This window comes from Eptatretus burgeri, chromosome 7 (genome assembly GCF_056783735.1).
Source record: "Eptatretus burgeri isolate ZD-2024b chromosome 7, Ebu_testis_v1, whole genome shotgun sequence".
Taxonomy (NCBI): Eukaryota; Metazoa; Chordata; class Myxini; order Myxiniformes; family Myxinidae; genus Eptatretus; species Eptatretus burgeri.
Genome location: NC_140967.1, coordinates 10475903 through 10493789, shown reverse-complemented (window position 1 = coordinate 10493789; position 17887 = coordinate 10475903). Strand labels below are relative to the sequence as shown.

The 17887-nt window shown below is 42.3% G+C and overlaps 2 protein-coding genes across 3 annotated transcripts in view; one reads left to right on the top strand and one right to left on the bottom strand.

Annotated features, from left to right (window-relative positions):
* Positions 1 to 17887, bottom strand: part of LOC147022656 (uncharacterized) — a 139544-nt gene that overhangs the window by 51557 nt on the left and 70100 nt on the right. The window contains exons 1-2 of one of the 2 annotated variants that reach the window (XM_085887437.1): positions 8782 to 8913; positions 7960 to 8055 (exon numbers count right to left, since the gene is read on the bottom strand). The gene's annotated coding sequence lies outside the window, so the exon portion shown is untranslated. Of the gene's footprint in view, positions 1 to 7959; positions 8056 to 8781; positions 8914 to 17887 lie in introns of those variants that run through there. The other variant, XM_085887436.1, reaches the window with a different exon arrangement.
* On the top strand, positions 9230 to 10749 carry LOC147022658 (somatostatin receptor type 1-like). The gene has a single exon (XM_085887435.1). It carries the CDS (start codon positions 9230 to 9232, stop codon positions 10325 to 10327), a length of 1098 nt encoding a protein of 365 aa, XP_085743561.1. The 3' UTR covers positions 10328 to 10749.

Genomic DNA, 17887 nt, shown 5'->3' with positions numbered 1-17887 from the left:
CGAATTCGTAACAATATATATATATATATATATATATATATATATATATATATATATATATATATATATATGTATATATATGTATATATATGTATATATATATATATATATATATATATATATATATATATATATATATATATATATATATATATATATATATATATATATATATATATATATATATATATATATATATATATACATATACATATACATATAATCGGGCGTAGTGGCATGCGCCTGTAATCCGGCTACTCGGAGGCTTGGGTTGGAGGATCGCTTGAGAACAGGTGCTCTGCACTGGGCCGCACTATGAGAGGGTGTAGAGCAGCCCGGAATCATGGCGAAACCCAATCCTTATTCCCTGTGTCGTAAGAGGTGACCAGGGTTGCGTCAGGAAGGGCATCCGGCGTAAAACCTGTGCCAAATCAGTTTGCGAATCATGACAGATGATCCGCTGTGGCGACCCCTAACGGGAACAGCCGAAAGATGAACAACATATATATATATATATATATATATATATATATATATATATATATATATATATATATATATATACAAACATATACATATATATGTGGCTAATCTCGTGCCTTGTGGCACGAGCTTAGCTAATCTCTTAGGCTAATCTGGTGCCTAAGACTCGTGCCTCGTGGCAGGGCTCGTGTGGTGAATAGTCTGGGTCAACAGAACTCCTCTCAACAGCCACCGTGAACAAACTCGGCCACTCCTCCCAGCCACCGTGAAAACTCTCCCCTCACTCCGAGAGTCTCGGAGATACATCTCCTCCCCCCACGGGGAGGAGCTCTTGGCGAAAAACACCTTGCTGTCCTCCTCTAATTGGCCAGGATCCTACGGGCACAGCCTTCCTGGGCAGGGTTTCGGCCATGCACGGAGAAAGCCGCCCCTCCCCTCCACGCATGTTTGAGGAAGGTGGATGGTGGTGAAGCTGCCTCGAACATCCTCGGGAATCCGTCTCAGGCAAAGGTGCGCTGTGGCCCGCGAACCGAGGGCACAAGCGCGATGGTACCGTGGATCGCAATGGGGGGTGTAAAAATAAAAGAACGATTTATTAACCTATCTAAGCCATCGCAGCGCACACATTTAATTCTCCCACTAAACAAAAGGAAGGGACCTGTCTCACACATACTTAACGGAGTAACTGACTTTTGGGACCTATATGTTGGATGCAAATGGTTTCCAGATCCGTAACAATATATGTATGTATATATATATATATATATATATATATATATATATATATATATATATATATACATATATATTGAACCATGTCTACACTTGTGGTTCGTCTGTCCACGTTTACAATAGCCGTTTCTAACTCTGCATTGAAAAGCTCGACTGATTTGTTATCTTGTATCTTCATTACACTTTTCTTAATGCAACATAGTCAGTTACTTTGTTGTCCCTTCCAGTAGCTTTTAAAATCAACATGAAAAAATCCATTTAATCGAGATCTTCATGGAGTTACAGTATTTTAAACTGATGTGACCTCAAGTCCTCAACCCCTTTCTTCTTCAAGTTCTCAAATGCTCAAATCCTGGGGATTGTACTGCAAAAATTCTCCCCCTTCTCGGAAACTCTGATCATGTCAACTTTCAATGTGGAAGTTCAGCTTTCTTACTCCTCACCATCAACTGTTGTCTATCCTGTACATCAAACTGTTTTCCAATATAGAAGGCTGACTGGGATGCCTTGTGTTGTCTTCTTGCTGATGTTCACTTGAACTCAATCCTTTGTCACAACCCATCTGAAGCTGCCAAGGAAGTTAATGAGTGGATCCGTGTTGGTATGGACCTCTTTATCCCTTCTGGGAACTACCAAGTGAAACCACACTCTCAGCCATGGCTCACTCCGGCTTGTTTTGCTGCTAATAGTCACTAAGTGTTAAGACTGCTAAGGATTCTTGGTGAAGTAAATCGACGGAAAGATAATTTTCCGTTGACAGAAACTGACACAGACCTGGGTACCATTGCCACCCACAAACACTATACAGTACACAGTGAGCATAACACCATTCTTTGCATGAAAAATTTTCAAACATAGTTAAAAAAAAATCGGGGAGATAAAATTATTGGACCTATAAATATCATCGCTATCAATATTAAAATTTACCTTTCCATTTTGTTCCGTCCTGTTCTTTGGCCGAACTCTTCCATGAGCCTCGACTTTGTCTACAAATATGAGTCACCATCAGTAAACAACGACATCGTTCATGCCGTTAAACACATAAAAAACAATTATTATTTCCCACAATATGGATTCTTTCCTCGGTAATTGATTTCCTTGTAAGGCGAACACAGCAGCGAAACAAAGATCGCAGTCATATTTAGGAAGGTATTCATAAAACACCAAATAACATAGCGATGCTTTATACATTATCTCCCCGTTTACACTTACTCTTCCAAAACCGTTGGTCCGTTATAAGACCGTCTGTAAGGACCATTACTGGGGTCGAGAGGTATTGAATCAGATCTCGTCTGTGGACAGTGACCTGTGGGGTCTTCTGTTCTGAGCTTCCAGCCCGTTGTCATGATGTGGAGGTCGAATGGACTCGAGGAATCAAAACAGGGTCCAAATCCTCAAGTTTAACCTTTTCCTCTCATGCACCTGTCATGATGGCATCGTGTATATGACCTAGGAACCCCGCCATGTGTACATTTGTCGCTCACATTATGTACGAGTACAATCACCTGTGTAACAGCCGAGGGCCTTAGACACCTGATTGGTTTACACCTCACCTGGGTATAGTCTGGACCACGTTATACCTGGGTTTATCGTGGGTGAGCCAATGGATATGCTTCATCAGTCCATATTTAGGGTTTATAGGATTAGAGGGCGGTTATTCTGCATTACACTATTTCATAAGCCCAATAGACGTGAAGGTGAATTGTCGACTTGCTGAGACGATATCCAGTTTATAATACTTGGTATAATCAAACTATACCCAGGGTATAATACCTGGTATAAACAGACGATACACGGGGTATAATACCTGGTATAATCAGGCTATACGCAGGGTATAATACCTGGTATAAACAGACGATACACGGAGTATAATACCTGGTATAAACAGACGATACACGGGGTATAATCAGACGATACACGGGGTATCATACCTGGTATAATCAAACGATACGCGGGATATAATACCTGGTATAACCAGACTATACCCGGGATATAATACCTGGTACAATCAGACTATACAAAGGGTATAATCAAACTATACCCGGGGTATAATACCTGGTATAATCAGACTATACCCAGGGTAGAATACCTGGTATAATCAGATGCTACACAGGGTATAATACATGGCATATCAAACGATACACGGAGTATAATACATGGTATAATCAAACTATACCTGGGGTATAATACCTGCTATAATCAAACCACACCCGGGGTAAAATCAGACTATACCCAGAGTATAATACGTGGTATATCATACTGTACATGGGGTATAATCAGACTATACACAGGGTATAATACGTGGTATAATCAGACGATACATGGGGTATAATCAAATTATACCTGGGTATAATACCAGGTCTAATCAGACTATACACAGGGTACAACAGAGTATAATCAGACTATACACAGGGTATAATAGGCGGTATAATAAGACTACACACAGGGTATAATACCTGGTATAATCAAACTATACCCGGGGTATAATACCTGGTATAATCAGACTATACATGGGATATAGCCAGTAGTACATGTTACCATCTCATCTCATAATCATGCCCATCTCATAAACAGTTCTAATAATACCTAGTATAATCAGGGGATAATACATGGTATATGACACTACACGTGGGGGGAAAAACCTGGTATAATCAGACCATACCCAGGGTATCATACATGGTATATCAGACTACACACAGGGTATAGTACCTGGTATAATCAGACTATACCCGGGGAATAATACGTGGTATATCAGACTATCTGAATCGGAGTGGAATCTCGTCCAGGATTGTGCCCATGAGCCCAGGAGACTGCCTCGGCAGCACCAACACTCTGCACAGAGTATGGTCCCAATGGATCGATGTATATCAGACTATACCCGGGGTATAATTCCTGGTATATTAGACTATACACGGGGTATAATACCTGGTATAAGCAGACTATACCTGGGGTATAATACATGGTATAATCAGACTACACATCTGGTATAATACGTGGTATATCAGACTATACACGGGTTATAATACTTGGTATAAATCAGACTATAACTGGGGTACAATATGTGGTATATTCAGACTATACCCAGGGTATAATACGTGGTATAATTGGACTACACCAAGGGTATAATACCTAGTATAATCAGACTGTAGACGGGGTATAATATGTTGTATATCAGACTACACATGGGGTATAATACCTGGTATTATCAGACTATACACGGGGTATAATTCCTGGTATATCAGACTATAGCTGGGGTATAATACGTAGTATAATCAGACTACACCTTGGGTATAATACGTGGTATGTCAGACTATACACGGGGTATAATTCCTGGTATAAGCAGACTATACCTGGGGTATAATACGAGGTATAATCAGACTACACCAAGGGTATAATATGTGGTATGTCAGACTATACACGGGGTATAATTCCTGGTATAAGCAGACTATACCTGGGGTATAATACGAGGTATAATCAGACTACACCAAGGGTATAATATGTGGTATATCAGACTATACATGGGGTATAATATGTGGTATATCAGACTATACATGGGGTATAATACTTGGTATAATCAGACTATACCCCGGGTATAATACATGGTATAATCAGATTACACCCAGGGAATAATACGTGGTTTAATCAGACTATACCCACGGTATAATCGGACTACGCCCAGGGTATAATACGTGGTATAATCAAACTATACCCAGGGTATAATACATGGTATAATCGGATTATGCCCAGGGTATAATATGTGGTCTAATCAGACTGTACATGGGGTATAATACGTGGTATATCAGACTAAACATGGGGTATAATACCTGGTATTATCAGATCATACCCAGGGTATAATAACTGATATTATCAGACCAGCAAGCTGGTACTCATTTTTCCAACCTCAGAAGGATGACAGGGGGTATAATACGTGGTATGTCACACTATACACCGGGTATAATACACGGTATATCAGATGATACCTCAGTATAAATACTTGGCATATCAGACTGTGCCCAGGGTATAATACATGGTATATCAGATAATACACGGGGTATAATACATGGTGTATCAGACTATACCCAGGGTGTAATATCTGGTATATCAGAATACACCCAGGGTATAATACCTGGTCTATCAAACTGCACCTGGGGTATAATATCTGGTATATCAGACTGTACCCGAGGTATAATATTTGTTTGACTGTACCCGGGGTATAATATCTGGTATATCAGATTGACTGTACCTGAGGTATAATACCTCGTATATCAGACTGTACCCGGTGTACAATACCTGGTATATCAGAATGTACCCGGGGTATAATACCTGGTCTATCAGAATGTACCCATGGTATAATAGCTGGTATATCAGACTATACCCGGGATATATGTGGTATATCAGACTATACCCGGGATATGATACGTGGTATATCAGAATACACCCGGGGTATGATACCTGCTATATCAGACTGCACCTAGGATATAATATCTGGTATATCAGACTGTACCCGAGGTATAATATCTGTTTATCAGACTGTACACAGGGTATAATATCTGGCATATCAGACTGTACCCAGTGTATAATAACTGGAATATCAGACTGTACCCGGGGTACAATACCTGGTATATCAGAATGCACCCGGGGTATCATACCTGGTATATAAGAATGTACCCAGGGTATAATATCTAGTATATCAGACTCTACCCAGGGTATAATACGTGGTATACCAGACTATACCCGGGATATGATATGTGGTATATCAAACTATACCCGGGATATGATACGTGGTATATCAGACTATACCCAGGGTATAATACTTGGTATATCAGACTGAACCCGGGGAATAATACATGGTATATCAGATGATATCAGGGGTGTACTACCTAGTATATCAGACTCCACCCAGGGTATAATACGTGGTATATCAGATGATACCTGGGGTATAATATGTGATATATTACACTATACCCCGGGTATAATACCTGCAATATCAGACTCTACGCAGGGTGTAATACGTGGTATTTCAGACTATACCAGGGATGTGATGGGTGGTATATCAGATGAAACCTGGGGTATAATATGTGATATATCAGACTATACCGCGGGTATAATACCTGCTATATCAGACTCTACCCAGGGTGCAATACGTGGTATGTCAGACTTTACCCGGGATATGATACGTGGTATATCAGATGATACCTGGGATATAATGTGATATATCAGACTATACCCTGGGTATAATACCTGCTATAATCAGACTGTACCCAGGGTACAATACCTGGTATATCAGACCATACCAGGGGTATAATACCTGGTATATCAGACTGTACCCGGGGTATAATACCTGGTATATCAGATGAAACCAGGGGTATAATACCTGGTATATCAGATGATACCAGGGGTATAATACATGGTATATCAGATGATACCAGGGGTATAATACCTGGTATATCAGACTACCCAGGGTAGAATACCTGCTATATCAGACTACCCAGGGTAGAATACCTGCTATATCAGACTGCACCCAGGGTATAATACCTGGTATATCAGACTATACCCGAGGTATAATACGTGGTATATCAGACTATACCTGGGATATAATACGCGGTATATCAGACTATACCCGGGGTATAATATATGGTATACGAGACTATGCCCGGGGTATAATATGCGGTATATCAGACTATACCCGGGGTATAATGTCATATCTTCACTCATCTTTTCTTCTTCTCGAATCTCGACGTTTATGAACCCAAAACCCATCTGTGAATGGTCTCGACATTCTTGCCCAGAAACCGCGCTCCCTCGACAGTGGATCATCATTCTCTCCCAGCGTGAGTACGTGGACTCGCATATCGGTATCACCTGTCTGGTTTCACAAATACTTCCACATGTGTCACTCTATTAGGATCACAGCGCAACCAAGCATGCCGTTGGACTTCAGGAAACAAGGGTTGTTAAAGGTCGAATGGTATTAACAGGTGAATTACATTTGTACACCATCATATAAAGTGTGTGTATTAACGGATTCGTGCCCTTCGTTGGAGTGTGTGTATGTGTGTATGTGTGTATGTGTGTATGTGTGTATGTGTGTATGTGTGTATGTGTGTATGTGTGTATGTGTGTATGTGTGTATGTGTGTATGTGTGTATGTGTGTATGTGTGTATGTGTGTGTGTGTGTGTGTGTGTGTGTGTGTGTGTGTGTGTGTGTGTGTGTGTGTGTGTGTGTGTGTGTGTGTGTGTGTGTGTGTGTGTGTGTGTGTGTGTGTGTGTGTGTGTGTGTGTGTGTGTGTGTGTGTGTGTGTGTGTGTGTGTGTGTGTGTGTGTGTGTGTGTGTGTGTGTGTGTGTGTGTGTGTGTGTGTGTGTGTGTGTGTGTGTGGAGGTGTTGAACCACGGGGGAGGTGGTTTTCTATTTACGACCTCACTCATGACCGTCACACCCATCACTAATAATTGCCACGTATTTGGATTTATTAGCCAATCATGTTATTGTTGAAGCATCATGGCGATCATAAAGATGGCGAAACGTCCTGTTTGTACATCTTTTGTTCATATTGCACGAGTTCCAATGTCCCCGACCCCGTTAATGGACAGATGCCCCGTACGAACACACCAGCCTGCTGCAGATACTCAGACAAGCGAGATCTTGGGTAAAATGTGTTAATGACTTACATAAAGATGATGTACAATCGGGTAGTAAGTACAGGGGAGGAGGGTAAGGGGGATGGACGTGCCATTACAGTACCTCGTGTCCAATATGTCTCTGCACAGCAGCCTGTCTGTCCCGTTGTCTCTGTGGTTGCCTTTGATCCTTTCGACTGCACACATCCTGCGATGGGAGCTGGGACAAATGCAAAAGGATATACAAGGAACTTTAACACAGGAGGGGGCCATTTTCCCCATCATGCCCATCTCATAAACAGTTCTTGGGCGTCACAAAATCGCAGCAAAAATATATTTTTAACGAACTCGCTCGGACAGTGTAATATTGATGAGATGTGAGAAATTTAGAGTGGTGAGGTGGGCAGTGAGGATGGGGAGGTAATCAGTGAGGATGGTGAGGTGGGCAGTGAGGATGGGGAGGTGATCAGTGAGGATGGTGAGGTGGGCAGTGAGGATGGGGAGGTGATCAGTGAGGATGGTGAGGTGGGCAGTGAGGATGGGGAGGTGATCAGTGAGGATGGTGAGGTGGGCAGTGAGGATGGGGAGGTGATCAGTGAGGATGGTGAGGTGGGCAGTGAGGATGGGGAGGTGATCAGTGAGGATGGTGAGGTGATCAGTGAGGATGGTGAGGTGGGCAGTGAGGATGGGGAGGTGATCAGTGAGGATGGGGAGGTGGGCAGTGAGGATGGGGAGGTGGGCAGTGAGGATGGGGAGGTGATCAGTGAGGATGGGGAGGTGATCAGTGAAGATGGTGAGGTGGGCAGTGAGGATGGGGAGGTGATCAGTGAAGATGGTGAGGTGGGCAGTGAGGATGGGGAGGTGATCAGTGAGGATGGGGAGGTGGGCAGTGAGATGGGGAGGTAATCAATGAGCCTGGTTAGACGTGTTCAGTGTGAACACGAACCCGTGATGGAAAGCCGACGGCGCATGATGAATCCGAAGATGTGATAGAGTGTGGACCCAAAGGGGATGTTTTGATTCGCAGTTGGTGGAGGGTCTTCGGACGGGTGGGTGGCTGTCGGTGGGTGTGTGGGAAGCATCCTCTCAGAACATTGAGATATTTCCCCAGCAAGCCTTCCCTCGAATGGGACGCCCCCTCGTCTCCTCGTTGCGCATCACTCGCGGTTCCAGCTGAGCTCACCGGTTGCCTGGAGACCCGCTCTGTGTCCATTCTTTCAGCGGACAGCCACCTGTCCCATCCCAAGGTGGAATGGGACAAACACTTCTCTTGTCGTCATCGCCCTTCACCGCCGTGACCACTTCATGAGCATCGAATTTGAGGGATTGTGGAACTCGCCGATAGCTCTGCTCAGTCATTGGCAAGAAGTGGAAAACTTACCGCACAGACAATCATGGACGCGCTGAACCGGTCGAACAACGAGAGCGGCACGACAGGTGCCGAAGAACGGCCGGTAAGCTTTGATGCCAACCAAGTGATAGTCATACCGTTCATCTACGGCGTAGTGTGCATTATCGGTCTACTGGGAAACTCCATGGTGATCTACGTGATCTTGCGCTATGCCAAGATGAAAACGGCCACAAACATCTACATCCTGAACCTGGCTGTGGCGGACGAGCTCTTCATGCTGAGTGTGCCCTTTCTAGCCGTCTCATCCGCCATGCACCACTGGCCCTTTGGACCGTTCTTGTGCCGACTGGTGCTCAGTGTGGACGGAATCAACATGTTCACCAGCATCTTCTGCCTCACAGTGCTCAGCGTGGACCGGTACATCGCCGTGGTGCACCCCATCAAGGCGGCTCGGTACCGTCGCCCGACCGTCGCTAAGTCGATCAACTGTTGCGTGTGGGGCTTGTCACTCCTCGTCATTCTGCCCATCATCGTGTTCGCGGACACGCAGCCCGGGCAAAAGGACGGCTCTGGAGGCATCGTGTGCAACATGATCTGGCCGCACATCTACTGGTCCATGGCGTTTGTGGTCTACGTGTTCCTCGTGGGATTCCTCGTACCCATGGTGGCCATCTGCCTGTGTTACCTTCTCATCATCCTCAAGCTGCGGGTCGTGGCGCTCAAAGCCGGTTGGCAGCAGCGACGTAAATCGGAGCGCAAGATCACCCGCATGGTGCTCATGGTCGTGGCGGTGTTCGTCATCTGTTGGATGCCCTTTTACGCGGTGCAAATGCTCAACGTGTTCGGAGTCCCGTCGGACGCCACCGTGACACAGCTGTGCGTGGTGCTGAGCTATGCGAACAGTTGTGCGAATCCCATCCTGTACGGTTTCTTGTCGGACAACTTCAAACGCTCCTTCCGGCGAACCATGTGCCAGCACTGGATGGACAGCGCTTTTGAAGAACCGCTGGACTACCGTACCACGGCCTTCAACAGAAGTAAGGTCACGAGCAGACAGGAGGAGCAGGTGCCCGATCATGTGGTCCCCGCGTACACGGCATGTCTGAATGGGACATGTACTTCACGGGTCACGACGCTGTAGCTTTGATTCCTCCCGTACGTCTCTTTCATACACTCACCGTGCTCCCCACCAGGGCTGCACTCAGCAGGACGTCGGCGATCTCCAGTCCCAGACTCCTGATCAGACATTGTACAACGAGAGGAAGTTCTGGGTTCTCTCCAGAGCGAGATATGGTGTCAGGGTTGGGATTCCAACGCATGCTCTAAAACTAGTCTTGTTCAAAGTTAACGCAAGTTTAATGTAAACATTTATACAAGTAAACGGGGCGGCCGGCTTCATGATGATACATGGCATGCTCCTCGATGTTTTCGCTCGGTCCTGGGGGCTTAGTGTTTGGGGGTGTGTTGTTTTGGCGGCTCAGCACCGGAGGGCTTCTGTCTTGGTTCTGGTATTGTTCACCTCAGTGGTGGGGGGAATCGGGGCTTGGGGCAGAGGCTTGGTTTGAGGGGGGGGGGGTCTTTGAGGGTCTTGGTGGTGGGGGGGGAGAGGTGTTCCACTGTTGTTTAAAGCTCCTTTATAACGATGTGAAATAAACTTTGGTTTAAGAGAAGTCACACCTTGAGCAGTTTATTCCTCGTGGACACGTCCATGGTGCAGGCGAGACCATGCAGGGTCGGTTATTCCTGTCCTTCATGTTATAAACCATATTTTGGGTGTTTTCCTTTCAACCGTTCTGCTCCTCAATCCAAGGAGGAGCCCCACAAGAACGAACGAAAACTGCCCTTCTACAGCAGGTTTTAGGGATTCTGACTCCCTTGATTCCTTGTGTTGGTCAGAGTGAAGGTGGTGGAAGGTGGTTTCCTAAAAAATATATATATATTAACTTTGGAATGCATAGATATTGGAATTGGTTTCCCTTCTGAGTGGAAGATGGCTGCTCACATACGTGAAGCACGCGAAACCACCTGGTGTATTGTTTATGGCATTGTATCTGCTGCCCAGACGACAACCACACTCTGGGATAACAAGTGCAGGTGTAACCAGGTGTCAAGTGACGACTGAGTGGACTTGCTACCCACAGTTAGGGCAGCATTTTGTAATCTGTTCAACGTGGCAGTGTTAACTCGCCCATTCTTCGTGAAGGACACGGTATTGTCTTTAACGTCCGCCAACTAATACCGGCAGACGGGACACCCGTTTAACGTCCATCCAAGGGATGGCACACACATTGATGCATCACCCTGCCTGTGACACACCAGAGTGGCAGTTTAGAGCTGGGTCGGGATTCAAACTGCAGATGCCTCGAGCCTGGCATCGATATTTAAAGTCCTTGGGACTGGCGAGTGCACGGCCTTCTAGTATAAAAAGTCAAAGGAACCCGGCGACATCAACGACTTAATTGTCTCATCCTCACCACCAAGATTCGTGGTGCATATTGGAAGCCGAGCTGGATCATTGGAGGAGTCTGGATGTAGAAGGATGGTCTCAACCCTAGAAGTACGTACACTTGCCTCTGAACCGTCTAGCCTGGGTTTGAATCTCGGCCCAGCTCTAAACCGTCAGCCTGGTGTTTCACAGGTAGGGTGATTGATCAATGTGTGGGCCATCCCTCGGATGGATGTCAAACGGTTGTCCCATCTGCCGGTATTAATTGGTAGACGTTAAAGATGACATTAGTTGGTGGACGTTAACTATGGTATAAAATATCGTGATCCATGACGTTTGCTACCCTCATGAACCTCAACCCTAACCCTAAATCACTTCAGGAGAAAATTATTTGTTTGTAAGATTACAAAATAAGTGTAATAGGTTTCACCTGTATGTAATCAGTGGTTAAATTTAAAAATTAAGCTCTTCCAATTATCTCAGAAGTTTTATGGTGCAACTCACTTGGTCAGTCAACAAGGTAAACATGAAGACCAAGGAGCTTTTCAAAGAAGTCAGACATAAAGTGGTGGAGAAGCACCGTTCAGGGAAGGTCTCGATTCAAAAATGAACATATTGGTCTCAATTCAGAGCGTTACATCTCACGCAAGTCTAACTCTGCATGTCACTAAGTCAACACCATCCCTACCGTCAAGCACTGTGGTGGCAGCATCACGGTATGGGGCTGCTTTTCATCAGCAGGGACTGGCAAGCTTGTTAGGATAGAAGGGACAATGAACGGTGCAAAGTACAGAAGAATCATTGATGAAAACCTGCTTGAGTCAGCCATGAATCTGAAACTGGGTCTGAGATTCACAATCCATCAGGACAATGATCCGAAGCACAAAGCTGAAGCCATACTGGAGTGTCTGAATCAGAAGAAGAAAATAAATGTTCTTGAGTGGCCCAGTCAACGTCCTGACTTGAACCCAATTGAACATTTAAGGTGAGACTTTAAGATTGCAGTCCATCGACGATCCCCATTAAACTTGGCAGAACGAGAGCAATTTTCAAGTGTGGAATGGACAAATATTTCACCACCTCACTGTGCAAAAGCTGGTAGAGACATACCCACAAGCACTCATTGCTGAAAAGGTGCTTCCACAAAGTACTCACCTATTAAGGGTCTGAATACTTTTACAACCAGTAAATTTTTATTTGTCCACGTTTTTTCCAGGTATTCCGAACATGTAAGCTCCTCTAACTATAAGTGTTTAGTTTGACATTTTCAATTATGAATAAAAAAGTTCGTTTGGAAATATTGCTTGTATGTAATTTGTAATTCATCTAAATGGGGCATTATTAGTAGGAGGTGATTACTTTTGCAAGCCACTGTGTGGAGGGCAGTGCATCAGTGGCACAGCCATGCCCTCAGCCAATGTTGCTACTCGCAGTCGCAGCTCGCAGCCATGTGATGCACTGGAAGGGAGGGTGGCGGAGTGGTTTTGCGGTGTTTAGTGGTTTGAAATATGAGAGGTTTTCACACTTGCTTGGTGAGTGTTTGATGAGAGCTTGGTGAATATTTGGTGAGTGTTTGATGAGCGTTTTGTAAGTATCTGAGGAGTGGTTAGACTTTGATGAGAGGTGAATGTTTGGTGAGTACTTCATGAGAAATTGGTGAGTGTTTGCTGAGAGCTTGATAAGAACTTGGTGATTGATTGTTTGGCGAGTTTTATTCGTCCAATCATCTCTCAAACTTTATCCTTCCCTCCCTCATCATCAATTCCAAACTCTCCTCTCGTATAATATCCATTATCCCGTTATTTTAATATATGTTGTCGTTGATCTTTCGCATGCAGCCTGTGGCTGCTGGTTGCATCATTTTCTGGAAGTACGGCTGTGCCACTGATGTGGTGCTCCTGTTACCAACATGCTGGTACTCATTTTTTCCGACCTTGGTAGGATGACAGGCTGAGTCAACCCACCTGGTGTTATTTAAACTATAAAAAGGGACTTGAACTCAAGACCCTAAGATCTAAAACAAGCCATCTCATTAAACCGTGAAGCCAACACCAGGCTTTCCTGATATGTGAAACACCATGCAACCCCTGCCTGCAGAAAACAGACTTTTTGGAATGCCGGCAGCATTTTCCATCCAATCATCATGTAACTTTGTTTCAAAATTATCCATGGGTCAGCGCTCCTATGTTCAAAGTGCATCAATCGCTCAAGCGGTTCTGGAGAAAACGGTTTAAAAAGTGAATAAAGGTGAAAAAGTCAGGGCGGAAGAAAAGGAAAAAGTGAGGAGCTCGGCCGACGTTCCACGACATGGCCAAGGGTGGATGGTTAATCGTCTGTTACTTGTTTACTTAATGTAGCACAACCCGTGATCGAAAAACAAAGAATGTGTATACTCACAAATGATTACCAATCAGTTTACCTTGCAATTGATTTGATATATTTCATGAAAAGTTTGAATGAGTGATTCATTATTTAGCAAGTGGAAAATTGATAGATTCCATGCTTTTTGGGATCATTGTTTGATTGAATGTTGTACGGGCCAAACATAATTAATTATATTCGGACACAACCGCTCAATATGGCGTACCGCTCCATAACATGGGTGGACGGACACTTGAGAGCCATGTTGACAACACGAGAGGGCTTCATCATCAGCATCATCATCATCATCATCACCCTAAAATATGCACAATCGTGTGTCTGTCTTTAGTTGATGTATGTTTGCTGCTCCGTACTCCCTCCTCCCCCCAGGGGTTGCAAAGGGGGGGGGGAGAATTGCCCCAAATTCTGTGGCAGAGCTGATGACGACAGCCCTGCCATCTCGATCGTTTTCACCTTCATTTTACATTTTCAGTCGATTTTGTTACTTTTGGCTTAACTGTAAAATATATGGAGGAATTCCCATTTTATTTGCTTTTCCCCGTCTTGGAGTAACGTTCGCAGCCCGGAGCGTCCATTTGCCCCGTTCAGCTGCTCTTCTCACCACTTGCTCATTTCATTCGATTTCTCAATCATCGCACTGTTGTTCCTTTTCCCTTCTTACCTACTTCGATATACATATACAGTATATGTATATGTATGTATATATAAATATATATATATATAAATATATATATAAATATAAATATATAAATATATAAATATATAAATATAAATATATAAATATAAATATATAAATATAAATATATATATATATATATAAATATATATATAAATATATATATAAATATATATATAAATATATATATAAATATATATATATATATATAAATATATAAATATATATATATATATATATATATATATAAATATATAAATATATATAAATATATAAATATATATAAATATATAAATATATATATATATATAAATATATATATATATATAAATATATATATATATATAAATATATATATATATATATATATATATATAAATATATATATATATATATATATATATATATATATATATATATATATATATATATATATATATATATATATATATATATATATATATATATGTGCCTTCTTCTTTCGGCTGCTCCCGTTAGGGGACGCCACAGCGGATCATCCGTATGATCCGCATAGTGATTTGGCACATGTTTTACGCCGGATGCCCTTCCTGACACAACCCTGGTCGCCTCTTACGACACAGGGATATGGTACACCTATTTTAACCGGGGTATACACCGGCCCAGTACACTGGTACTCATTTCGCCGACCTCGGAAGGATGACAGGCTGAGTCAACCCCCTGGTGTATTAATTCAGTGGCCCAACGGGGCTTGAACTCAGGACCTTTTGGATCCCAAGCCGCTGCCCGAACCACTGCGCCAACACACCAGGCTTTAAGTATATGTACATATATATAAATATATATATATATAAATATAAAAATGTATATATACATCTATAATTCCAGGTGTGTGTGTGTGTGTGTGTGTGTGTGTGTGTGTGTGTGTGTGTGTGTGTGTGTGTGTGTGTGTGTGTGTGTGTGTGTGTGTGTGTGTGTGTGTGTGTGTGTGTGTGTGTGTGTGTGTGTGTGTGTGTGTGTGTGTGTGTGTGTGTGTGTGTGTGTGTGTGTGTGACTGCTGTTTCTCGACAACCACTGGTCCGATCTAATTGAAACTTGCCAGATATATTGCTGGGGACCTGAGGATGTGCCTTTTCAAGGTTTGATATTAATCGGACAAGTGCTTCCCAAGTTATGGCCATTTATTCACCAAACCAATGACAAGACACGTTGTTGCGTGGGCGTGGCCGATGGGGAAGGGAAGCTCAGCCACGTTCCCAATTACGGGTTACAACGTACGGGCTTCCGGATAATGATGACTTCGTGTATTCTAATAATTTCTCGATTTCTTATGCGCATTTATAGGTAAACACAATGCCCCAAGTTATGATCATTTTCATATTAGATGGTGTATAAATTTCGGTAACATCAGAGTGCTGGTATGCTCCGAACCAGGAAGTATTTTTTTTTCTCTCTCTTCTCTTTTTGTTTTTCCTTGCCACAACATTGCGAAAAGGTAAAATACTTTGGCGCTAATTGAATAATTGGGTATTAAAACTAAATTTCGAATAATCGTAACTGCAAATAATATGCGAATTTCTGGGCCACGCACGTACGGGCACGCGGGAGCGAAGAAACGGCCTGTGTGGTTGTTGTTTGTTGCTCGCGGTTTGAATATTAATTTTTTTTTTTTTTTTTACGGGCACGTACTAGTATATATATTGGCCCTATTTTTATGGTCGTTGCAAGCATCACAAAATGAACGGCTACTTTTAAACTCCCACAACTTTTTTAATATCAATGCTAGAGCCTTGAAATTTGCAGAGATTATTCTTCTATAACTGATCTGTAAGAAACAAACATAAAACTGAGTATACCTCTCTTAAATTTTATGACTTGATCAGTTGAAATCCAGAAAAAAAAGTTGGTTTTGTATGAAGACCCAACTTTGAGACCCCATATATTTTTATTGACCCATCCCAGAAGCTTGAAATTTTTTCATGTAATAAGTGTATGGTAGTAGTATTCAAATACATGTTTACTTTTATTAATCAGTCATATATAATAGTCATGATCCCTCAAAAATCGAAAATTTTCATTTTTTCCCCGAAATTCAGGTGAGGATTGCAAATATATGACAAGGTATACCACTTCGAATTGTTCACCATTGGAAAGAGCATATTCAAGTTTACAAAAGTGTCAAATATCAAAGTGGTATATTAAAAAAATATATTTTCTATTTTTTTTAAAACTGTTGTTAACACAGTCGTGAATACATGAAGTAAGTGTGTGCATGGTGTGGGAACCATGGTAATCATGAATGATTAGTTCTATGATTCAAATTAATAATACAAAAATATATCACATACTGCAATAACAATGTAATAAAACATTTCACGTAAATGATTTGAATAGGTCCTTGATCTGCTTTTCCAAGTCAGGTGCGAGCCTGTACTGCCTCCCAGTTGACGTTAGGGGAGCATCAATAGCTTTCATCACATGGACCAAAGGAACCCAACAAATGTCCTCCCTTGAATGTAACTATATACACTGCTGACATCAGCAGATCAGCCACTATTCCCGAGTTCTATTTTTAGACCCAGCCAGATGAGTTAAGCTCTTGCTATTTACAAATGAGAAACAAAGAATTACAAATTCAAATTTCAAAGTATTGTGTTCATGGTATCCTAATAGCAGATGATATGTATGTACATTGTATATATATTATACATGTACTACACATATGTACTACATGTGAAAGGACTGTTCATTAAATAGCACACACAACGCGCACAGCACTGGCAGAACATCATTTATTCAAATATTTTTAAAATATTGATAGAAACGTTATACCACTTTGATATTTGAAACTTTTGTAAACTTGAATATGCTCTTTCCAATGGTGAACAATTTGAAGTGGTATACCTTGTCATATATTTGCAATCCTCACCTGAATTTCGGGGAAAAATGAAAATTTTCAATTTTTGAGGGATCATGACTGTATTCTATATGACTCGTTAAGAAAAGTAAACATGTATTTGAATACTACTACCATACAGTTATTACCTGAAAAAATTACACAGTTATTCAAGCTTCTGGGATGGGTCAATAAAAATATATGGGGTCTCAAAGTTGGGTCTTCATACAAAACCAACATTTTTTTTTTTATTTCAACTGATCAGGTCATAAAATTTAATAGAGGTATACTTTGTTTTATGTTTGTTTCTTACAGAGCAGTT